The sequence below is a fragment of the Aegilops tauschii genome, chromosome 3 (assembly GCF_002575655.3).
Source record: "Aegilops tauschii subsp. strangulata cultivar AL8/78 chromosome 3, Aet v6.0, whole genome shotgun sequence".
Lineage (NCBI taxonomy): Eukaryota > Viridiplantae > Streptophyta > Magnoliopsida > Poales > Poaceae > Aegilops > Aegilops tauschii.
In genome coordinates this window covers 244,022,947-244,049,189 of record NC_053037.3, presented here as the reverse complement: position 1 = coordinate 244,049,189, position 26,243 = coordinate 244,022,947, and the positions used below count along the sequence as shown (strand labels likewise).

The 26,243-nt window shown below is 50.2% G+C and overlaps 1 protein-coding gene across 1 annotated transcript in view; it reads right to left on the bottom strand.

The window, feature by feature from the left end:
- LOC141042867 (uncharacterized) overlaps positions 1 to 23,965 on the bottom strand; it is a 29,620-nt gene extending 5,655 nt beyond the window's left edge. The window contains exon 1 of the mRNA XM_073511774.1: positions 23,876 to 23,965. Within this exon, the coding sequence (XP_073367875.1) occupies positions 23,876 to 23,965 (90 nt within the window). The remainder of the gene's footprint in view (positions 1 to 23,875) is intronic.
- Between the last annotated feature and the right edge of the window lie 2,278 nt (positions 23,966 to 26,243).

Here is a 26,243-nt window from a genome sequence, read left to right as displayed (position 1 = left end):
GAGGCACTCAATTTGGTCTTGTGGCGCTCACTCTCTTTTTGGTGGTTCTCTCTCTCACTATTCTCTCCACGATGGGTGTTTTGCTTGTCGGCGAGCACTTGGCTTGGAGACATAGGACGTAGCACAAACTCTTTCCCTTTCATCTTGAAGCTATAGTGATTTGTACGCCCATTGTGAATGACACCTCGGTCAAATTGCCATGGTCGTCCAAGAAGGAGGTGGCACACGGTCATCGGAAGGACATCACACTCCAAAGTGTCTTCATAGGCGCCGATCTTGAAAGAGACTTGTACCCTATGCTCGACTTGGATGGTGCCGGTGTCGCTTAGCCATTGAACCTTGTAGGGGTGCGGGTGCTTCATCTTGACCAATTGGAGTTTGGAGCATAGTTCTTCACTTGCCAAGTTATGGCAACTCCCTCCATCGATGATGACCTTGACGGACCATCCATTGATGCCGGCCTTTGTGTGGAAGATATGGCATATTTGATCTTCGTCTTGTTGATGTTGAAGAGTCAAGACCTTGGAGACAACAAGAGCGGGACTTGAGCCTTCGTCACAAAAGATGTGATCATCTTCTTCTTCATTGTTCACTTGTCGGTGCATGGCCACTTGCTCAAGGGCTTCCATTTCTCCTTTACTCATGGAGTCATAGGTTCCGTCGTCGTTGAGGATCATGGTGCGCTTGTTTGTGCACTCGAAGGACTTGTGGCCTCGGCCTCCGCATGTGAAACATTTGATGGAACTTGTCTTGATGGTCTCATCGGTTGGAGTAGATGATGATGAAGCTTTCGGCTTGAAGTTGCTTGTAGTAGGAGGACAACTTGAGCTTGTCGAAACTTTCTTGTAACTTGACTTGTCGCCGTTGCTTGTAGATTGCTTGGTTGAAGGTGTTGGAGTCGTCGAAGCTTGATTGTTGGAGAGGCCATAGGACTTGGATGAGAACTTGGCATACTTGAAGTCGTCTTGTCTTGCCGTTCCGCTTTGGTAGCTTGATGCACTAGCTCGATGAGGTTCGAGTATGGTTGGAAGTCGGCAATCTTCTTGATAGGGGGATTGAGTCCATTCAAGAAACGTGCCATAGTTTGCTCATCATCTTCTTTGACATTGGCTCGTATCATGGCAATCTCCATTTCCTTGTAGTACTCTTCAACGCTCTTGGTTCCTTGCTTGAGTTGTTGGAGTTTCTTGAAGAGGTCGCGGTTGTAGTAGTTTGGCACGAATCGTGCTCTCATGACATCCTTCATTTGTGCCCAATTGGTGATGGGTGGATCACCTCTTGCCGCTCGGCGCTCAATGACTTGTTCCCACCAAATGAGGACGTAGTCTTGGAATTCGAGGGATGTCATTGCGATCTTCTTCTCTTCTTCGTAGTTGTGCAAGCGGAAGATTTTGTCAACCTTCAATGCCCATGATATGTACTCTTCGGGGTCATTGCTTCCGGTAAACTTGGGCATGGTGAACTTTAGCTTGCCATATCGTTGCTTTTCATTGTGTTGGGGTCGGGGATGATGACGCCCATGTCGTTGAGGATTGGCAATCTCATGTTGCTCTTGGCGAGGAGGGTTGTCTTCCTCATGTTGCTCTTGGCGAGGAGGGTTGTCGACCTCATGTTGCTCTTGGCGAGGAGGGGGTCCATTGTCTTCTTGCTCTTGATGGACTTGACGTTCTTGTCTCGCTTGAGAAGGAGCTTGTCGATCTTGATGAGGAACTTGTCGATGCACACATGCTTGGTAAATTCTTTCGTGAGCTTCATCGCGAAGTGCTTCTTGATGTAGTCGAGCTTGTCAGCCTCGATTGGCTACGGCACGACTTGAATCTTGAAGGGCACGTTGCGCCTAAAGTGCTTGAGCTTCACGTAGTTGTTGTTCTTGACGTTGCGCCTCGGCATCTTGTGCATCTTGATGTTGTCGCGCTCGCTCCTCTTGTTCTTGTTGTCGTTGGCGTTGCCGTTCTTGTGCTTGTGCGAAAGCAGCTTGGTTTTGACGATGTCGATGCTCTTGAGAGTCGGTGTCATGTATAGGATTGCGGTTAGCTTGACGGTCTTGACGCGCGGCACGACGAAGAGTGTTCGATGTCGGTGTACTTGAACTGGAGAGGGTGTCGTCGGAGTGACGACTTGAGCGGCTCCGTCTTGATGAGGACGAAGTTGTAGAACAGCGGACCATCATGGTTCGGATATCTTCTTTGAGGGAACTCATGGATGTGTCGAAGTAGTCTCTTGTACATTGCTCGGATTGTCGTAGGTCGGTGGCGAGATTGTCGATGTGGTCGCCCAAAGCAAGTTGTTCTTGATGCAAAGCTCAGTGTGCACCAAATAGTTGAGTCTTGGTGACGTAGGATGACATGTCGTCGTCTTGCTCCAAGAAGAGTGGGTTGGTAGAAGTACTTGGCATATCCATCATTCCAAACAAAGATATGTGAGTGGGAGAAAGAGAAGAACCAATACCAAATGTACCTTGACCGATGTTGAAAATGGATCAAAGATCACTCCAATGTGTAGCAAGGAAATAGCACAATTGGTACCAATTCTTGTCGGTTCTCACACCTACACAAGTAAAAGCTTATGGTGGAGCTTGGTTAGGATGGTGGCACAAAATTTGATGCAATTGTAAGTGAGACTCAATAATGTTGGAAAAGATTCACAAATTTGCAAATGCAACAAGTAGACCAATAGCAAGATATGGTACACGGAAACACACACGCAAATAGATAATGTGGGGTTGTGCAACCAAGGGTGAGCCAAAATGTGGAATCCACCAAGATGCTCTTGTTGCACAACACTAGAGAGACGCTAGCACGATTGCACAATAGGCGGATACGAACTTGTGCACAGCCTACTAAGCAAAAATGCAACGACTTCTATCCCAAGTATGCTATATGTATGATGTTTCTATGCTTTGATCCAAGATGGTCGAGTATGACAATCTTAATGATGTATGATGCTATAGTTCTTGCTTATAAGCTCTTTGCTTATCTTTCCCTTTTGCTTAAAAGCTTGTTTCACTCTTTGTTGTTTGAGCTCTTTTCTCATGCAATGCTTCACGAACCAAGATAGCAATTGTGTATGCGAAGACAACTTTGTGACACAAGAGATGATACCAAGATATGCAACTCAATGATGGTATGTATGCTATGGGAAGTATGAACACTAATGTGCACAAGTCACGTTGCCGGCAATACTCAAAGGCTAGTCTCGATGGGTAAGCTACGCAAAAGTAAGGCTATGGGGTATCAATGCAAATGCAAGAGAGTATGATGATATCACGATACCACGATGATATGAAGGTGAAGGTGATACCAAAGTGATGTAGCCGTTCGTAGTAGTCCTTGGCGAAGATGAGCGGTGGTGATGTTGATGCCGAACCGTACCTAGATAGCCAAAACACAATAGGACACGAAAACCACAAATCAAATTCTCAAAGCAAAACGGGTCAAAATTGTTGGAGTTCGTAGCGGGAAAAGGCTAATGGTGGTGCTATGCGGAAGTGGTGGTGGTATGCGGAAGTGTATGTGGGCTCCGGAACAAAATTGGACGAAAGTTAGGCGGTAAACGGAGTGAGGGATGGAAGTAATGCTGTTAGGGGCCGGATGTCCGGGCTGATGGCCGGATGTCCGGGGCGGGCCGGATGTCCGGGCTCGGGATCCGGGGACGAACTCGAAGAACACCGCCTGGAGAGGTCAAATCCGGGGCAAATTTCGAAAGATTTTGTGGATAGAATTTGGGAAAAAGATGGGGAAAAGCTAGATCTACCTGCAACACACGAAATCCGCGGATCAAATCCAACAAAACTTCATCACACCAACAAATCACAAAAAAATTTGGGGCTATTTTTGTGGGGCAATTTTTGGATTAGGACGAGAAACAACAAAATCAAGCTAGAAAACAAAGAGAGGGGGCTCCGAAATCGTGATCAACGTGGCTCATGATACCAAGATGATGTAGGGCGGAACCCTAGGTGGCCGATCTTTCACGAAAGGAGCGGATCCCAAAGAGGAACTCGAAGAACACGAGGGGGAACACAAGGGAAAACACGAGAGAATCACTCAACCAACAAGAATAGATCACACATGCGCTAGATCGATGAACACAAAGGTAAGATACAAGATCCAAATCTAACAAAGGACGATACAAAGGTAACCGGTTCTTCTCCATAAGGAGGTCTTGATGGGGGTATTCTCCGTGAGGAGGTCTTGAATCCAAGGTGGATCTTCTCTGTAGAGGGGCCGCGGTCTCTCTCGTGGAGTAGAACCGTAATGGATGAGCAAAGCTCTATCTCTAAATGAGCTAATCCTTTGCTTCACCCTAGAAAGAGGAAGGGGATGGAGTGTATATAGTCTAGGGGGCGAAGGGGTACATGGGCCTCAACCCTTTACTGTGCGCAGACAGGCGGAGCCGGATGTCCGGGCGTCGGGCCGGATGTCCGGGCCTTGAGGAGGAGCCGGATGTCCGGGCTGGGGGCCGGATGTCCGGGCTGGCGGTGATAACTTCTGTAGGTTCTGGTGCATGGCGCCGGATTTCCGGGCTTCTGGCCGGATGTCCGGGCTGGTCGCCGGATGTCCGGGCCCTGTAGACTTGGACGGCTTGGCGGCTGCTGATGTGGGCGCTCCAGGGGCCGGATGTCCGGGGCCTGGAAGGTGAACTTGCCTTCTTCTGTTGGTTCTCTTCATCCATGGACTTGGTGGCTTGTCTGTCTTCACGTGCATCTTTGTGAGGGTCCTCTTGACACCTGATCATGCATAGCATATCGGGCTTAGGTAGTAGCCATGTCTCGAGTGGATCATATGCGATATCACTAAGGAAGGAAGTCACCTCGTTCTCGAGAGCTCTAGCTCGTGCTCGTGTCATGGGTCCTCTTGGCTCTTGATGAGACGATGGTAGGTCCATGGGGATGATCATGGGATGCTCCGCATCACCTCTACCCTTACAGCGACGACAAATAATATCATGCGTGTGCCCTGTTGATGCCATGGATGAAGAAGAGCTCTGTGCAGGCCCGGTAGGTGTGCTCTTGGCAGATAGTGGTGGTAGTGCCTGCTTTCTTGTATCATGGCTGGAGGTGGCGGCTGACGGAGGTGCCGGTGTAGCAGAATGTGTGGAAGTAGAAGATGCACGCGGTGTCGATGATGAAGGTCGACCTGCAGAAAAGTTAGTCCGCGCCAATGCTTGTCGATCCTGCACTTCACGTTCAACTTTGCAAGCAAGATGGAATAAACGAGTGATATTATTATATTCCTTATACTCTAAAATGGTCTGAATCTCTTTATTTAAACCACCCATAAAATGTGCAAGCATAGCTTCGTTATCCTCAACAATACCACATCTAATCATACCAGTTTGCAATTCCTGATAATATTCCTCTACAGAATTTTTTCCTTGTCTTAAACGCTGCAATTTTTGAAGCAATTCACGTTGATAATATGGTGGTGCCCCCAACGAGTACACATAGCAGTTTCAAAGCAGCCCAAGTAGCTGGAATAGGATATAATCTACAATGTTCAGACCACCAAACACATGCAAAACTAGTGAAAGCACAAACAACAGTAGGAACACGTCTCTCCTCAAGATATTGTAAACATGTAAAACGTTGTTCGGTTTCTAACCCCAAGTAAGATATATACCAGGAACATATCTACCCTCAAATGGTGGAATATTCAATTTTAGTTTAGGAAGATGGTCATGATCTCATACCTCAGGTGGTGGTGCGGTCCTACCGTTGCGATGATATGCATGAGGACGACCTGGTGGTGGTGGTGCTGGTGGTTGCACGTAGTTCTGATTTTGATCAACCTCATCCTCGTAAGAGTCATCCACCTCAGTAGCAGCAGGAGCTATAGAACCAGCAACAGTAGGTACAGCGGCACCGGAAGTTTGACCAGACTCAAGGGGAATGTGTTGTGCTCATCCCACTTGATTTGGAAGGCGATGTTGTTGTTGTTGTTGTAGAGGTGCGACAGGTGCAGCGGGCGGTGGTTGGGGAAGACGCGCGAGCAATTCATTAAATGTTATCGAGCTTTGTTTCGAACGCCTTCTCAATGCCATCTATCTTCTCCATGGCCTCTTCAAATCTGTTTAGCACATCTTCCACCTGTCCACTCATCATTTGCTGAAACTTATCATGTAACTCGTTGTTCGTCATGTTCTCCCAGCCAGTCTCGTCGACTTGTGATCCTGCCATGGTTAGCAGCAATAGAAACACACAAGAATATGATCCTACAGACTGCTAGAAAGTGGCGGTGGTGGGGTGTCACAAATCCGTCAAGCAAATCTCAAATTCTTACCAATTCTTACCCAGCAGCAGGTGGTGATCGGCAACCGTTGTAGTCAAAACTCTCAAAGCTTGGATAGAGCGATTACCAGGGAGAGTCAAACACACAACATAGATGTATGTGGAGCTGGGATGGCTTATGATATGGTAGAAAATATGTCAGCAATAATCAATTCAGAGATGCAAAGTTGAATAAATGCTCAATGACGGTATTGTGCTTGTCCTAGGCTAGACTGTGCTAGAGACGCGAGCCTAGAACACTAACAAAATCACGGCGCTGCACTTAAACAAGGGAGGAGCACACTGAATTTTTTTATTTTTTTTCACTTTTTTGCACTTTTTTCCTCACTTTTGTTTTGCTCCGCAACAATTTTTTGTCGAAAAAGTCTACAAATAGTCTAAAAACTGCCTAGCCAGAATTTTCCAGACTTAGTTTTTCTTTTTTTCAGAACTGGAACTATTTTTCTTGTACGGGTAGCACAGAAGTTTGGGAATCCAACTTGTTCACGACTCGTAGTAGCGCGTGCTCTGGAACTCGAAAATAAAGGAACAACACTGGACTCGGACTGGTGGCAGAGATGAATCTAGTGGAACTCGGACTGGTGATGGTATATGATGGTGGTATATATGGACTCGGATTCGTGGTGGTATATGAACTCGGATTGGTGGTGGTATATGGACTCGGATCGGTGGTGGTATTGTAACGCCCGGATAATTAGGCTACAGTAAAACTCTCCTGATGATGCCGTGTCATCTCTGTTACTGTTGCTAATCAAGTGTTAGTTCAAAACATTTCAAATTCAAAAAATGAATTAGTGACAAACACCCAAAGTTTTCAAAAGTCAAAAAAAATTGTTCGGTGGGTGCCAAATATTGCACTGGTAATTATTGTGGAGAAAACATTTTTTAGAAAGTGCCTAAGTATTTTAAAGTGAAATAAAACAGAAAAGAAAAATAAAGAAAAGAAAATAAAAAAGCAGAAGACGAAACAGAAAAAAGAGAAAATGACCCCCTGGACCAGACAGCCCAGCTCGCAGCCAGGCCGGCCCACCTGGCCCATCCGGCCGGCCCAGCCGCCTCCCTCGGTCGCTCCCTCCCCTTCCCTGTTCCCCCGACCAGGGTCGGAACAGGGACGCGTCCCCGCCGGACCCCCTCGCCGGCGTCGAGGATAAGGTCGCCACGCCCCTCGCCTCCTCGATCCCGCCTCCCACTCGCCCCCGCCCTTCCTCTAGGCCTCTGCGCCTCCCCCTGAGATCCACCTCCCTCTCCCCTTCGTTCCCCACCGCGTCCGAACGCCGCCATGGACCCGCCGCCGTGAAACGCGCGGCCACAGCCATCGCCTCGCCTCGCCAGCGTGTCCGTCGTCTCCGCCATCGTCTTCCTCGTCGACCGGTGGCCGCAGCTGGAGCTCGGAGGCGCTGCTGCAATGCTCCCCTTCTTCCACATCTCCTGTCGCCGCAGCTCTTCACCAACTCCGGCGACGCCCCTCTGCTGCTACTAAACCTTTCACCGGCCTCCGTGTGCACCGCTCGGTGAGCTCCTCTGCCTCCCGCCCTCTCCATTAGCTTCCTAGCGCACCGTAGCTAGTTTGCCACCGCGCCCGTTTCTGCCCGCCGCCGACGAGCTCGTGGTCGTCGCCACAGCCGTCGTCTTGCTCGCCTGAGCTCGTCACCGTGTTCCTGGAGCTTCCAGGAACCCAACACGCGCGCGCACATGCCTTCTCGTGCCCCCTAGCGCTGGATCCACTCACGCCCGACTCCGGCCGTCCGCCGATGTGCTCGCCGCCGCCGCTTCCGGCCACCTCCGGCCACGCCACCGCCACCACTAGACGCGGGGCACTCTCCTCGTTCAAACGCAAGAGACGGTGCTCGTTTTGGTGCCCCGTATGCGAAACCCGACGCTCGCCGGCATTTGGCCGCTGCGCGCGAGCTCCCCGGAGCTACTCCGGCGGCTCCGCTGAGCTGGCACACCTGGGGCCACCCCTGGGTCACTACCTGGTGGCCCCGAGGGCCCGGCTGGCCCAGTTGACCAGGGTCAACGTGCTGATTGGACTGGTCCCAGCAGCTGACCAGTGGCCCCCACACTATAAACTAATTAATTAGTTAATCTAATTAATCTGGGCTACTTAGTCACTGACTACTAGGCCCCGCCCGCTAATTAACCCATTTAGTTAGTCTAAACCCTCTGTTAGTGCACCTGTCAATGACATGTGGGTCCCACTGGACCCACAAGTCAGTTTTTACTCCAGTCAACCGCACTGTTGACTGCTGACATCACACATACGTCATGCTGACGTCATCCCATACTGTTCTGGATAATGTTGGATTTAAATAAATAATTAAAATCAGAAAATGATTAAATCTTTAGAAGATCATATAAAATAATCCGTAACTCGGATGAAAATACTTTTTACATGAAAGTTGCTCAGAACGACGAGACGAACCAGGATACGCAGCTCGTTCGTCCGCCACACATCCCTAACATATTGAACTCGCAACTTTCCCCCTCCGGTTCATCTGTCCGAAAACGCGAAACACCGGGAATACTTTCCCGGATGTTTCCCCCCTTTGCTGGTATCACCTAGTACCGCGTTGGGCACACCTGGCATCACGCTTTGTCATGTCATGCATCGCCATGCATTTGTTTGCATTGTATTTATTGTTTCTCCCCTCTCTTCTCTCGCTAGACACCGAGACCGACGCTGCTGCCACCCAGTACGACTACGGTGTTGACGACCCCTCCTTCTCGGCTGAGCTTCCAGGCAAGCCCCCCCCCCCCCCGTGATCACCAGATATCGCCTATTCTTCTCTATACTACTTGCATTAGAGTAGTGTAGCATCTTACTGCTTTCCGTTAATCCTATCCTGATGCATAGCCTGTCCTTGCTACTACTGTTGTTACCTTTACCTGCAATCCTACATGCTTAGTATAGGATGCTAGTTTTCCATCAGTGGCCCTACATTCTTGTCCGTCTGCTGTGCTATACTATCGGGCCATGATCACTTGGGCGGTGATCACGGGTATATACTTATATACTCTATACATGATACCTGTGGTGACTAAAGTCGGGTCGGCTCGTAGGAGTACCCGCGAGTGGATCTTGTGGTGGGGCGACAGGGCAGGTTGAGACCACCTAGGCGAGAGGTGGGCCTGGCCCTAGACGGCGTCCGCGGTTACTTCAAAATAACACGCTTAACGAGTTCTTGGTATTTGATCTGAGTCTGGCCATTTGGTCTATACGCACTAACCAACTACGCAGGAACAGTTATGGGCACTCGACGTTGTGGTATCAGCCGAAGCCTTCGTGACGTCAGCGACTGAGCGGCGCGCGCCGGATTGGACTGGAACGCCTGCTAGGCTAGGTCTGCTTTCGGCCGCGTTCGCAACGTGCAGGTGTGCAATGGGCGATGGGCCCAGACCCCTGCACCACAGGATTTAGACCGGCGTGCTGACCTCTCTGTTGTGCCTAGGTGGGGCTGCGACGTGTTGATCTTCCGAGGCCGGGCATGACCCAGAATAGTGTGTCCGGCCAAATGGGATCGAGCATGTTGGGTTATGTGGTGCACCCCTGCAGGGAAGTTTATCTATTCGAATAGCCGTGTCCCTCGGTAAAAGGATGACCCGGAGTTGTACCTTGACCTTATGACAAGTAGAACCAGATACTTAATAAAACACACCCTTCCAAGTGCCAGATATAACCCGATGATCGCTCTCTAACAGGGCGACGAGGAGGGGATTGCCGGTAGGATTATGCTATGCGATGCTACTTGGGGGACTTCAATCTACTCTCTTCTACATGCTGCAAGATGGAGGCTACCAGAAGCGTAGTCTTCGACAGGATTAGCTATCCCCCTCTTATTCTGGCATTCTGCAGTTCAGTCCACTAATATGGCCCTTTACACATATACCCATGCATATGTAGTGTAGCTCCTTGCTTGCGAGTACTTTGGATGAGTACTCACGGTTGTTTTTCTCCCTCTTTTCCCCCTTTCCTTTCTACATGGTTGTCGCAACCAGATGCTGGAGCCCAGGAGCCAGACGCCACCGTCGACGACGACTCCTACTACACCGGAGGTGCCTACTACTACATGCAGCCCGCTGATGACGACCAGGAGTAGTTAGGAGGATCCCAGGCAGGAGGCCTGCGCCTCTTTCGATCTGTATCCCAGTTTGTGCTAGCCTTCTTAAGGCAAACTTGTTTAACTTATGTCTGTACTCAGATATTGTTGCTTCCGCTGACTCGTCTATGATCGAGCACTTGTATTCGAGCCCTCGAGGCCCCTGGCTTGTATTATGATGCTTGTATGACTTATTTATGTTTTAGAGTTGTGTTGTGATATCTTCCCGTGAGTCCCTGATCTTGATCGTACACGTTTGCGTGCATGATTAGTGTATGATTGAATCGGGGGCGTCACAAGTTGGTATCAGAGTCGACTGCCTGTAGGAATCCCCCTTTCCACACTCCTTCGCCGAAGTCGAGTCTAGACATTACAAAACTTTTACTAACATGGATGTGTGTCTTACGGGCCCACGTCGCCATTGGGTGGTACTAGGATCTTTTACTCCTCGACCTTTACTCTGGGACTCTGAACTCTCTTCTACTCGGGTTAAACGAATTTACTAACTCTAACACTAGGATCCCATGACCACATTCACCCCAAAGTTGGATAAGCCATAGTTATTTCTTAGAATAGTATTTTGAACAATTCCCACACTGTCATTTAACTCCTTTGAAACATCTTTGCTTTCAGATGGAACCCACGAGGCAGGTCGTGCGCCACACGACTGCCATTGGTGCCTCGGGATCACCTGCTGTGCTAGCTGAGATGATGACCTATCTGGGTTATCGCTGGCACCCTGAGTACGCCGTCTACGAGGATACCAGGACTTTAACCAGGAGCAGTACCGTGCCATCGTCCACCTCTACTCTCGGGAGTATGACTCCACTACTGTGCTGCACACCGCTCATGGTGTTGGAGTGACCATTGATATGGCTGTCCATGATGCTGCATATGCTGCTCTGACATGTCTTCGTGGAGAGTATCGGGAGTTGGACACCTCCCCTTTCAGGCACATTGCTATCGCATCTGATGTTGGTGCGGAGGGATACTATACTGCTGCCTACTCCACTATCACCCGAGAGCCCTTCTACCATCAGAACCTGGTTCTGCATGCTGATGGGCTGGATCGAGCTAACCGAGCTCTTCGCCACGAGTTGTACACCACCCGTCAGCACCTTTACCGTGCTCTGACGCTGTTGCACCCCTTTGTCCGATCTAGAGAGCTACCCCGTTCTGCGATCTACCCAGCCAGAACTGTGATGCCCCAGGGTGTCGGCTGGCCAGATGCGGGAGGCTACTCTCCCGCACTTAGTCCTCTTCTGCCACCTGAGCGTCAGGTTCTGCACCAGAGTATTCGCGGACCCCAGGTTGCTGACGTGGAGTTCCCAATGCGACACTACCAGCTTTCAGGCTACACCTACCTCCACAGTACCTCTTGGGACTAATGTAGGCTTGCTTGTTAGTGTTAGATGCATTCGCCGCGAGCCTGTGTGCCGCCTATGGTGTTTTAATCTATGTACTGAACTCTGTGTACTGAACTCTGTGTACTGAACTCTATGCATGACCCCTTTTGTAAGTTATGCCGACTACTATGTAGCAGCTATCGTGCTCCTTTCATTATGCATGTTTCATCATGAATGATTCTTGTCTTTGCAAATTTCTCAATGCTGAACTACCCCTGTTATATATTAGCAGGATGGTTAGACCAGGTGGTCGTGGTAGTGGTGGCAATCCCCCACCACCACCTGAGTACATGGCTGGTATGATCCAACAGTTCGAACTGAACCGCCAATTCATGGAAAATATGATGGCTCAGTTTCCTCGCCCCAATATGGACCAGCAGCCAACCCCAGTAATTCTGCAGGATTTCATGCGCCTCAACCCAACTGTGTACCGTAGCTCAACTCAGCCTCTGGATGCTGATGACTGGCTCCGTGACATCACCTATGAGATGGATTCTGCCGATGTAGCCCCTGCCAGCTATGTCACCTTTGCTTCCTTCTTCCTAAAGGGACCCGCAGCTCAATGGTGGGACAGCCACAGGCGTACTCTGCCAGCTGGAACAATCATCACCTGGCCAGACTTCCAAGCTGCTTTCCGTGCCCGCTTCATTCCTCAGGGAGTCATGGACCGGAAGAAGCGTGAGTTCCGTAACCTCACCCAAGCCAACAAAACTGTTGAAGCTTATCAGCGGGAGTTTCTGGACTTGTCTCGCTATGCTGAAGAGGACATTGCAACTGATGCACGCAGATAGGAGAAGTTCCGTGATGGCCTTCAAGCTGACATCAAGCTCGCACTTCTAGTGCATGACTTTACTGATTTCGCCACCTTGGTGAACAAGGCCATCAATGTCGAAACTGGTCTGCAGGAATACCAGAGCTCTCACAGGCGCAACCGTGACACGGGCTCATCTTCAGGCCCGCCCTCGCAGAAGCGTAAGATATGGATTCCCAACAGCATGTACCAGCCAACTGCACCTGCCCCAAGGCAGACCTATGTGCACCTCGACTGCCTACTCCTCCAACTAGGCAGCCAAGGCTTCCAGCACCACCACCCCGAGCTCCTGCTCCCACTCCCAATAATGGTTTGTGCTTCAGGTGTGGTCAACCAGGGCACCGTGCTAGGGAATGCAACCAGAACCAGAATCAACTGGCCCTTCCAGCAACTGGCCATGGAAGCAACCAGCCCCGCAACAACACTGCCAAGTCTTATGGTCGTGTTCATGCCAACCACGTTGATCTCAACGAAGCTCAAGACCAGCCTGCTACCGTGATGGGTACTCTTCTCGTAAATTCAGTACCAGCATCCGTTTTATTTGATACAGGAGCATCCCATTCATTCATATCAGCAGAATTTGCATTCATGCATGGCATTAAATACGAAGAGATGAACACTCCGCTAGTGGTACACACCCCTGCGGGCCAATGTCAAACCCCTATGGTTAGTCACGACGTTCCTATTGAAATTGAAGGACTGGAATTTCTTGTCTCTCCCATCGTACTGAAGTCCTGTAGCATTGATCTCATTCTGGGAATGAATTGGTTAAAAGCGCATACTGCTTCTATTGTTTGCGCCACCAAGACCGTCCATCTGCTATACCCTTCAAATGAAATAGTTACTTACCAAGCTCATCTGGTGCAAAATGCCGAGGCAAGGCTCTATGCATTGAATGCATTGAACGCTGCACCACTCGAGGGCATTGAGAACATTCCCATCGTGCGTGAATTCCTCGACGTCTTTCCTGAAGAACTTCCAGGGATTCCCCCTGTTAGAGCTGTTGAATTCATCATCGACTTGCAACCAGGCACCACTCCTATAGCCAAGCAACCCTACAAGATGCCGCCGCATGAACTCCTTGAGCTTAAGGAGGAAATCGACAAATCCCTTCGCAAAGGATTCATCCGCCGAAGTTGCTCTCCTTGGGGAGAACCTTCTCTCTTTGTCAAGAAGAAGGATGGGACAAACCGATTAGTTCAAGACTACCGTCCTATAAACCAAGCTACCATTCAGAATAAATATCCTCTTCCTCAGATCAATGATCTGTATGATCAACTGGCGGGTTCATCGGTGTTCTCTAAGCTCGACTTGAGGTTGGGTTACCACCAGATCCGTGTTCGTGAAGAGGATATCCCAAAGACCGCCTTCGTGACTCGATATGGTTCATACGAGTACACCGTCATGTCTTTCGGTGTAATCAATGCTCCAGCCACCTTCTCTCGTCTGATGAACTATATATTCATGGATTACCTCGACAAGTTCATCGTGGTTTATCTGGATGATATCCTGGTATTTTCCAAGAACAAAGAGGAACATGCTGAACATCTTCGTCTTGTGCTGGAAAAGCTACGAGAGCATCAACTATATGCCAAGTTCTCCAAATGTGAATTCTGGCTACCCGAAGTAACCTATCTGGGGCATGTCATCTCTAAGGATGGTATTGCCGTCAACCCTGAACGAGTCCAGGCTATTCTTGATTGGACTCCTCCGAAGAACGTTAAGCAAGTCAGAAGTTTTCTCGGTCTCGCCAGCTATTGCCGTCGATTCGTCGAGAACTTCTCCAAGATCGCCAGGCCTCTGACTAACCTGTTGCATAAGGGCGTCAAGTTCCAATGGACAGACAAATGTCAGGAAAGTTTCCAGGCACTCAAAGACAAGTTGACTTCTGCCCCAGTTCTAGCTCCACCTGATACTAAGAAGGACTTCATCATTTACTGCGACGCTTCCCGTCAAGGATTAGGCTGTGTCCTAATGCAAGACCGCAAAGTGATTGCTTATGCCTCTCGGCAATTGCGCCCTCACGAAGAGAACTACCCAGTTCACGACCTCGAACTTGCTGCTATCATTCATGCGCTGAAGCAGTGGCGACATTACCTTCTCGGTAATCGTTGCGAGATCTTCACTGACCACCAAAGTATGAAGTATATGTTTACTCAGCCAGACCTGAACCTCCGTCAGCAGAGATGGATGGAGATTGTTGCAGACTTTGACTTGGGTATTTCCTATACGCCAGGCAAGGCTAATGTAATGGCTGATGCCTTGAGCCGCAAGTCTTACTGCAACCACCTCCAGGTTCACAAAGTTCAGCCCTCGCTTGTTGAAGAATTCAGAAAGCTGAACCTCCATATTGTTCCTCCGGGTGCACTCGCTCCCCCTCCTAAGGAGTTTCGCAAGATGAACTTCCGTGTTGTTTCCCAGGGTTCCCTCAATACCCTGGCTGTTGAACCAGATCTCTTGGACTCCATCAAGAGAATACAGGGATATGACTCTGAAGCCCACAAGATTAAGCGCTACCTCGCAGAAGGAAAGCCCTCATTCTTCACTATTGCTGATGATGGCACTTTGTACTTCAAGGGCCGCCTAGTGGTGCCATGTGCAGAGAAAAACCTGGATATGACTCAGGAAGTTATGAAAGAAGCTCATGATATGCATCTATGTATCCATCCTGATAGTACAAAGATGTACCAAGACATCCGTCAGAGATTCTGGTGGTCTAATATGAAGCAAGACATTGCTCGTTATGTTGCTGAGTGTGACGTTTGCCGTCGTATCAAAGCAGAACATCAAAGGCCTGCTGGAACTTTGCAACCTATATCTATTCCTTAATGGAAATGGGACCATGTTGAGATGGACTTCGTCACTGGATTTCCCAAATCACAGAAAGGTAATGATGTTATTCTTGTCGTCATTGACCGGCTTTCCAAAGTTGCACATTTTCTGGCGGTCAAAGAAACGATCACTGCTAGTCAGCTGGCAACGCTCTATATGTCCAGGATTGTTTCACTCCATGGTATTCCATTGGTTATTAGCTCAGACCGTGGCAGCTTATTCACTTCAAGATTCTGGGCAAGTTTCCAAGAAGCTATGGGAACTCATCTGTCATTCAGTACCGCGTTTCATCCTCAGTCGCAAGGGCAAGTTGAACGCGTCAACCAAGTTCTCGAAGACATGCTTCGAGCTTGTGTTATTTCCTTTGGCAAGAAATGGGAGGAATCTCTCCCGTATGCTGAGTTCTCTTATAATAATAGCTATCAAGCTAGTCTGAAGATGGCCCCCTTTGAAGTGTTATATGGACGAAAGTGCCGAACCCCTCTGAACTGGTCAGAAACTGGGGAACGTCCACTCTTTGGTCCGGATATTATCCAACATGCCGAAGAACAAGTCCGCATTATTCGTGAGAATCTCAAGACTGCTCAGTCGCGTCAGAAGAGTCAGTATGACCGTCATCATAAAGACATGGTCTATCAACCTGGCGAAAAGGCTTATCTTCGAGTCACACCAATGAAGGGTGCTCACCGCTTCGGAATCAAGGGCAAACTAGCTCCTCGCTATATTGGCCCATTCACTATTCTGGAAAGGCGTGGAAAAGTGGCATACCAACTGGAGCTTCCGCCGAACCTTTCTCAGGTTCACGATGTGTTCCATGTGTCACAGCTCCGCCGTTGCTTCAAGGACCCAATCCGAGCAGTGGATCATGAAGTGCTCGAATTGCAGCAGGACCTCTCCTATAAAGAGCATCCGGTCCGCATTCTCGACCAAGCTGAATGCCGCACACGTCAGAAGGCGATCAAGTTCCTCAAAGTCAAGTGGTCGCACCATTCTGAAAATGAAGCCACTTGGGAACGCGAGGATCGCCTGTGTGATGAATACCCCGCACTGTTTCCTTCTACCTCCTAAATCTCGGGACGAGATTTCTTGTAGTGGAGGAGATTTGTAACGCCCGGATAATTAGGCTATAGTAAAACTCTCCTGATGATGCCGTGTCATCTCTGTTACTGTTGCTAATCAAGTGTTAGTTCAAAACATTTCAAATTCAAAAAATGAATTAGTGACAAACACCCAAAGTTTTCAAAAGTCAAAACAAAAATGTTTGGTGGGTACCAAATATTGCACTGGTAATTATTGTGGAGAAAACATTTTTTTTAGAAAGTGCCTAAGTATTTTAAAGTGAAATAAAACAGAAAAGAAAAATAAAGAAAAGAAAATACAAAAGCAGAAGACGAAAGAGAAAAAAAGAGAAAAGGACCCCCTGGACCAGACTGCCCAGCTCGCAGCCAGGCCGGCCCACCTGGCCCATCCGGCCGGCCCAGCCGCCTCCCTCGGTCGCTCCCTCCCCTTCCATGTTCCCCCGACCAGGGTCGGAACAGGGGCGCGTCCCCGCCGGACCCCCTCGCCGACGTCGAGGATAAGGCCACCACGCCCCCCGCCTCCTCGATCCCGCCTCCCACTCGCCCCCGCTCTTCCTCTCGGCCTCTGCGCCTCCCCCCTTAGATCCACCTCCCTCTCCCCTTCGTTCCCCACCGCGTCCGAAACCTGCCATGGACCCGCCGCCGTGAAATGCGCGGCCACAGCCATCGCCTCGCCTCGCCAGCGTGTCCGTCGTCTCCGCCATCGTCTTCCTCGTCGACCGGTGGCCGCAGCTGGAGCTCGGAGGCGCTGCTGCAACGGTGCCCTTCTTCCGCATCTCCTGACGCCGCCGCTCTTCACCAACTCCGGCGACGCCCCTCTGCTGCTACTACACCTTTCACCGGCCTCCGTGTGTGCCGCTCGGTGAGCTCCTCCGCCTCCCGCCCTCTCCGTTAGCTTCCTAGCGCACCGTAGCTAGTTTGCCACCGCGCCCATTTCTGTCCGCCGTCACGAGCTCGTCGCCGTCGCCACAGCCGTCGTCTTGCTCGCCTGAGCCCGTCACCGTGTTCCTGGAGCTTCCAGGAACCCAACGCGCGCGCGCACATGCCTTCCCGTGCCCCCTAGCGCTGGATCCACTCATGCCCGACTCCGGTCGTCCGCCGATGTTCTCGCCACCATCGCTTTCGGCCACCTCCGGCCACGCCACCGCCACCACTAGACGCGGGGCACTCTCCTCGTTCGAACGCAAGAGACGGCGCTCGTTTTGGTGCCCCGTAGGCGAAACCCGATGCTCGCCGGCGTTCGGCCGCTGCGCGCGAGCTCGCCAGAGCTACTCCGGCGGCTCCGCTGAGCTGGCACACCTGGGGCCACCCCTGGGTCACTGCCTGGTGGCCCCGAGGGCCCGGCTGGCCCAGTTGACCAGGGTCAACGTGCTGACTGGACTGGTCCCAGCAGCTGACCAGTGGCCCCCACACTATAAACTAATTAATTAGTTAATCTAATTAATCTGGGCTACTTAGTCACTGACTACTGGGCCCCGCCCGCTAATTAACCCATTTAGTTAGTCTAAACCCCTTGTTAGTGCACCTGTCAATGACATGTGGGTCCCACTGGACCCACAAGTCAGTTTTTACTCCAGTCAACCGCACTGTTAACTGCTGACATCACACATACGTCATGCTGACATCATCCCATACTGTTCTGGATAATGTTGGATTTAAATAAATAATTGAAATCAGAAAATGATTAAATCTTTAGAAAATCATATAAAATAATCCGTAACTCGGATGAAAATACTTTCTACATGAAAGTTGCTCAGAACGACGAGACGAATCCGGATACGCAGCCCGTTCGTCCGCCACACATCCCTAACATATCGAACTCGCAACTTTCCCCCTCCGGTTCATCTGTCCAAAAACGAGAAACACCGGGAATACTTTCCCGGATGTTTCCCCCTTTTGCCGGTATCACCTAGTACCGCGTTGGGCACACCTAGCATCACGCTTTGTCATGTCATGCATCGCCATGCATTTGTTTGCATTGTATTTATTGTTTCTCACCCCTCTTCTCTCGCTAGACACCGAGACCGACGCCGCTGCCACCCAGTACGACTACGGTGTTGACGACCCCTCCTTCTCGGTTGAGCTTCCAGGCAAGCCCCCCCCCTTGATCACCAGATATCGCCTATTCTTCTCTATACTGCTTGCATTAGAGTAGTGTAGCATCTTACTGCTTTCCGTTAATCCTATCCTGATGCATACCTGTCCTTGCTACTACTGTTGTTACCTTTACCTGCAATCCTACATGCTTAGTATAGGATGCTAGTTTTCCATCAGTGGCCCTACATTCTTGTCCGTCTGTTGTGCTATACTATCGGGCCGTGATCACTTCGGCGGTGATCACGGGTATATACTTATATACTCTATACATGATACCTGTGGTGACTAAAGTCGGGTCGGCTCGTAGGAGTACCCACGAGTGGATCTTGTGGCGGAGCGACAGGGCAGGTTGAGACCACCTAGGCGAGAGGTGGGCCTGGCCCTAGACGGCGTCCGCGGTTACTTCAAAATAACACGCTTAACGAGTTCTTGGTATTTGATCTGAGTCTGGCCATTTGGTCTATACGCACTAACCAACTACGCGGGAACAGTTATGGGCACTCGACGTCGTGGTATCAGCCGAAGCCTTCGTGACGTCAGCGACTGAGCGGCGCGCGTCGGATTGGACTAGAACGCCTGCTAGGCTAGGTCTGCTTTCGGCCGCATTCGCAACATGCAGGTGTGCAATGGGTGATGGGCCCAGACCCCTGCGCCATAGGATTTAGACCGGCGTGCTGACCTCTCTGTTGTACCTAGGTGGGGCTGCGACGTGTTGATCTTCCGAGGCCGGGCATGACCCAGAAAAGTGTGTCCGGCCAAATGTGATCGAGCGTGTTGGGTTATGTGGTGCACCCCTGCAGGGAAGTTTATCTATTCGAATAGTCGTGTCCCTCGGTAAAAGGACGACCCGGAGTTGTACCTTGACCTTATGACAACTAGAACCAGATACTTAATAAAACACACCCTTCCAAGTGCCAGATATAACCCGGTGATCGCTCTCTAACAGGGCGACGAGGAGGGGATCGCCGGGTAGGATTATGCTATGCGGTGCTACTTGGAGGACTTCAATCTACTCTCTTCTACATGCTGCAAGATGGAGTCTGCCAGAAGCGTAGTCTTCGACAGGATTAGCTATCCCCCTCTTATTCTGGCATTCTGAAGTTCAGTCCACTGATATGGCCCTTTACACATATACCCATGCATATGTAGTGTAGCTCCTTGCTTGCGAGTACTTTGGATGAGTACTCACGGTTGCTTTTCTCCCTCTTTTCCCCCTTTCCTTTCTACCTGGTTGTCGCAACCAGATGCTGGAGCCCAGGAGCCAGACGCCACTGTCGACGACGACTCCTACTACACCGGAGGTGCCTACTACTACGTGCAGCCCACTAACGACGACCATGAGTAGTTAGGAGGATCCTAGGCAGGAGGCATGCGCCTCTTTCGATCTGTATCCCAGTTTGTGCTAGCCTTCTTAAGGCAAACTTGTTTAACTTATGTCTGTACTCAGATATTGTTGCTTCCGCTGACTCGTCTATGATCGAGCACTTGTATTCGAGCCCTCGAGGCCCCTGGCTTGTATTATGATGCTTGTATGACTTATTTATGTTTTAGAGTTGTGTTGGGATATCTTCCTGTGAGTCCCTGATCTTGATCGTACACGTTTGCGTGCATGATTAGTGTACGATTGAATCGGGGGCGTCACAGGTATATGGACTCGGATTGGTAGTGGTATATGGACTCGGATTGGTGGTGGTATATGGACTCGGAGCGGTGGTGGTATATGGACTCGGATCAGTGGTGGTATATGGACTCAGAGAAGTAGCGGATAAGCGGTGGTGGTATATGGCAGGGCAATAATGATGGTGCGACGGCAGCGTGACGACTTGTGAACAAAACTCGAAACTCTAAAGAACTAGACGCTAAGACCAGCAACTTGACACGATGATGCAAACGCAAATTAAACAATGCAAATATAGAAATGATTATGCAATGGCTCAGATTGGTTTGGATATGATGAACTAACCCTAATTTTTTGTGGCTTTTTCGTGGACTGTAGGTATCAAGAACAGACTCGATCTAAACTACAAAAAAACTGTAAAATCTCACCGAGCAACCTGGAAATCTGATACCACTTGATAGAGGCAAAGGTGTCCCGTTTTTCGATGAGATGATGGATATCGCTTTGGTGGAAGTCGACTTTGACGATCCGACTACGAACGTGCGAGGACGTCGCGCCTTAGCAATCGCTAAACCAACTCCGAGAGGTTATTGACCACGCGGGAGCACGATCAACCTCACCAAAAAGGTCTATTTCCTGCAAGCAAACGAAGAACAAGCAAGAAACTAAGATTGCAATCTGGATATCGCGAATATAAGATGAAAGCTTTATTGATCAAGGTGGGGTTCTGTGACGTCTTGGTCTGGTCGTTGAACACAAACGAAGTACGCGAAGTTGCAGCTATGGCGAACTTTTAATCTAAACAAAACCCAAAGTCTAAACAATGCCCTAAGGGATGTATATATGGAGGAAGAGGGGGAATTTCTTGGCCCTTGAGGGAGGGGTCCGAAACAAATCCTAACTCTTGTTTCCCTAATCATACGGACTATAAAAATAGCCTATAATCAAGTATTTCAAAATTACATGGGCCTGGCCCAATACTAAGGTGACGCAGCACCTATAATAGCCTCTGGACGAAAATTTTGAAGTGGCATCTTATATATTTTGTCCAAGACTTCATGCACTCATTACGGTGGCTTCAAGGTCCTGAAATCATCACTTGAAACTCCGTTCTTGTTTCCCTTGCGCATGCCATCATCTTCATGCTTGTTCTTGCTCCACTATTCATCCTTCTCCAAGCTAGGCCCTTCATTTGTAAGCAAAACAAATGTATCCAATTTAGGTAGCATCATATTCTCATGAACATTAGAATCATTACCAAGAAACGAAAGTACCTGGTAATTTAATTGGCGTGCACGAGCTCTGGTAATTGGTCCAGTATGTATAGTAGCACGGGCTGTGGGTGTAACAATGGTATTGATGTCCTCATCACAAAACTAGTTGCATGTTTGTCGGTGGAACCGGTCTCATGAACGTGGTCATGTAAGGTTGGTCCAGGCCGCTTCATCCAACAATACCGCCGAATCAAAATAAGACATTGGTGGTAAGCAGTATGATGATCACCGCCCACAACACTTTGGGCTCTTTTCATGCATATCATCTATGCATAAACCTGGCTCTGATACCACTGTTGGGAAACATAGCATGCAATTTCAAAAAAATTCCTACACTCACGCAAGATCTATTTAGGAGATGCATAGCAACGAGAGGGGGAGAGTGTGTCAACGTACCCTTGTAGACCGAAAGCGGAAGCGTTTGACAACGCGGTTGATGTAGTCGAACTTCTTCTCGTTTCGACCGATCAAGCACCGAACGTACGACACCTCCGAGTTCTGCACACGTTCAACTCGATGACGTCCATCGAACTCTTGATCCAACAAAGTGTCGAGGGAGAGTTCCGTCAGCACGACGGCGTGGTGACAGTTGGCGGTGTCAAAACCGGCCGATCTCGGGTAGGGGTTCCCGAACTGTGCGTCTGAGGATCAAAGGTAACAAGAGACAAGTGGGACACAATGTTTACCCAAGTTCGGGTCCTCTTAATGGAGGTAAAACCCTACGTCCTGCCTGATTGTATTTGATGAGTATAGGGGTTACAAGAGTTGACCTACCTCGAGATCGTAATGGCTAAACCCTACATGTCTAGCCTATGAGAATGCTGACTGTCCCTACAGACTAAACCCTCTAGTTTATATACACACTGGAGGGGCCTACAGTTGTACAAAGTCGATTTGTAGAGGAAGGAAATTACATATCTGGACACTAATCATGCCATCCACGCATAGGGGAGTCCTACCCGGACACGGGGAAAGGTCTTCCTCTTTGTATCTTCACGGCCCATCAGTCCGGCCCATATCGAATAGCCTGGACACCCGAGAACCCCCCCCCCCCCCAATCCAGGACTCCCTCAGTACCCCCTGAACCAGTCTTCAATGACGATATGTTCGGCACGAGGATTGTCTTCGGCATTGCAAGGCGGGTTCCTCCTCCTAAATACTTCAAAGCAGTTTTCTGAACAAAAGAACTATATCCGGCTCTGTATAATTGTTACAACCCTTAGCCACAAAGGCAAGACATCAAATAAAACAGTGTCTTTTTGCTGACAACTTTTTTCAGCGAAACGTAACGTCTAGCCTCTTAATATTTCGAACCGTTTTCACGGCTCTCGCTTCACGTTTCGAGGCACAGCCTCCATTGGCACGTCTTGTCAAAACAGAGATCGTGCCCGCCAATTACGGGATCCTCATCAATACGGTTTTGGGTAATCCAACCGTGCCATTCGCACGACCCCTTGGGAACTGGCTAGTTATAAGGCTTGACGGGGGCGCTTGATATTCACCTCCTATATAAGAGGGTAAAGATTCCTCTTTTTCCCCACGCCTTCTTCCTTCTCCTGCCTTCCCATCTTCAAGCTCCAGCGCCCAAACTTCAATCTTTCCCACCACCACCAGCCTCCCCAGCCATGTCAGGATCTCATTCAAAGGGCAAGTGGGAGGCCTCCTCCATCATCGAGAAGGACATCAAGGAGCTCCGGGGGCGGGATATCTGTCCGCAGACATCACGCACAGGCTCCCTGCCAAGGATAAAGTTATCCCCACTCCGGAGCCCGGCGAAAGGGTCGTATTCATCCCCCAATTCTTTCGTGGGTTAGGGTTTCCCCTCCGTCCCTTTGTCCGGGGCCTTATGTTCTACTATGGGCTAGATTTCCATGATCTAGCCCCGAATTCTTTCCTCCACATCTCGGCGTTCATCGTCATGTGCGAGGTGCTACTCCGCATCCCCCCACACTTCGGCATATGGCTCAAGTCTTTAATCTGAAGCCGAAGGTGGTGGATGGGCAACATGCGGACCGCGGCAGCGCCATGGTGAGCAAGCTCCCCAATGTCGTCTGGCCAAAGGGGGCCTTTGTGGAGACTGTCAAGGTATGGCAGCAGGAGTGGTTCTATATCACCGAACCCCACGATGCCAAGTGGGCGGCCGCTCCTAAGTTCAGATCCGGACCCCCTACGAGGCTTACCTCATGGACCGCTAAGGGCCTGGACTGGGGATCCACAGTGGAGGTGCAGATGCTGCAAAAACGCATCACCAACATGACAGGCAAGAACACCGGACTCACAAACGTGATCCAGGTGATGCTTTTCCACCGCACACTCCCCTGCCAACTCCGGGCCTCTCCCATGTGGGAGTTCAATCTGGAGGGGCCACGAACCTTGAAGCGCTTCTTCAGCACCACGCACGAAGACATCTGGAAGCAGCTCTTCAAGGCCCAAAAAACATGGCCAAAGAAGAACGAGGACATCGGACTCGACATCGAGCATCCGGCCTCAGAGGTAAACATATCCTTTCCGAAGACATATCCGGTTAGTATTTTGAACATTACCTAAGTCATATTGCATGTCTTTTCGTGCAGGGCTGGACGGCGAAGGCGGAGCGGATCAACTGTCCGGCACCGCTGCCTGAAGACCCAGCTAACAGAAATGCTGGTCTCGGCGCCGTATCAGGCGCCGAAGAAGAAGGGCAAGGAGGGAAAGAGCGGCCCCCGCCACAAGGGTTCTTCGGACGCTATGTCTGGAGAGACTGAGGCCCCCTCTTCCCATGAGGGAGACAAGGAAGAGGAAGAGGAGGTGGAAAGCGACTCCCCCTGCAAGGGGATGAAGAAGAAGAGGGCGGCCTCCAAAGACCCGAAGGGGGAAGCGCCCAAGAGGGGGAAAATGATCCTCCAGGACAGTTCAAACTTTGACGCCGAACTGGTCTCCAAAAAACCGCCCCTGGCCAAAACGTAAGTATCTAGATACTACTTTTTTGGTTTTATTATTTTCATTATATAAGTTATCATGTGATGCATTTTTCAGCCTTCCCCGCGACCTCCCAAACCCCTCGCTATCGGAGGGGAGTTCTTTGCCACCTGAGATGGCAAAGAGCGAGACGCCGCCATGTGCCCCCTCGCCCCTCACCGCGGATGGCACCGAGGTGTTATCCCAAAGGACCTCTCCTGGCTGCGGAGGGGCGAGTGAGGCCATCGAGAAGGCGCCCGAAGACATGGTGGAGGCCACCCCCATGGCAACTAACGGTGGGGACCGTCAACAATCCAGGCCCCAGCCGTACACTCTCCCGGAGACCAATGTGGCTCCGGGATTGAGCAAGCAGCTCCCTTCGAAGGAGGGGGGAGGATCAGCTCCATCGGCGACCTCCACTAATCCGGAGGCGCCGAACACTCTAGTGGAGGCACTGCAATGTGCTTCCATCATGGAGGAGCACCGCACGCTGAAGGGTGCCGTAGTAGAGAAGGTTCAGTCCACCAAGAGCTGACTGAATGAAGCTTTTACCAGCCTACTGACAGGCTTCGAGGTATGCAACGTAATGCTCTAGACGCTTTTTCATATAAAGGAATATACCTGTGCATAGACAGCCCCTGAGACTCCGCCTGGTTTTGGGAAAAGCCGGACAGAGGATCACATAATATTCGGAATAACTAACATACTTGTCTATTTTGTAATAGGCTTCCCTGTTGGTGGCAACCGCCCAGGCCGCCGAAGTTTCCGAGCTCAATTGGAAACTGAAGCTGGCCGATGAAGAAATTGACCGCGTGAACAAGCGGTTCGATGACACGCAAGGTATGCGTATTGAAAAGTTTGGTTATATATTGCAAGCGATAGTGTATATCCAGAGATGAACTCATATACTGCTTTTGATTATGGGCATAGTTGGAGCAGCTGAGGTCCAAACCCTCAAAGGAGCCCTTGCCCAAGCCCAAAAGGAGGCGAAGGCAAACAAGGCAGCCGCTGAAAAAGCGGCTGCAGAACTGAGGACCGAACAGGCCGCCCGCCGACAACACAAAGCTCAGGTGGCCGAGGTCGAGCAGGAGCTAAAGGAAGCCATCCTCAAGTGCGAGGGTTTGGAGCAGAAGGCTTCGGCTAAATCTTCCAAACTTGCCAAAGCACTGCAAGATGCTAAGGCAGCACGGGTCGAGTCCCGAAGTGCTCGTGAGGAGATCCACCAGGCGAAGCAAATAGCGGCTGGTAAGGTCTTTCTTTTGCAGAGTATTTTTGGAGGTCAGCGGTATGCGTTACACACACGGTTGTGGAGTTCTCCGGACGCGTTTGCAGATCTTCCGAAGAGTGCCACTGATGTCGCAAAATTCTTTCGAGCGCAGGAGGGGAACTCGACCGAGAAGCTGTTCTGGTCGCAGTTTCTTGCGCCGGAGCATCCGGCGCCTCTGAATAACCAGATGAAGCAGCTGATGGAGCTACATAGGATGGCCGACCATGAAGGACCTAACAATCCGGCTTTGGCCAGCCGAATCAATTCCTAGCAGCTACTTCGGTTTGGTGAGGCGACTCGTCGATGCGGTGCCTCGGGTTGAAGCTGTGAAGCGCTCGGCATGCATAGAGGGTACTCGGATGGCCTTCGCCCGTGTCAAGATGCATTAGGCAAAGATGAAGGCCACCGACGTGGCGACCGCAGTCCCGCCCAAAGGCAAGGACCACCGCAAGCCGGAGAGATACTTTGAAGACGTCATGGCGGGTGCCCGAATAGTAGAGGGCCAATGCTCGAAGGACGTCATATTTGAGTAGATG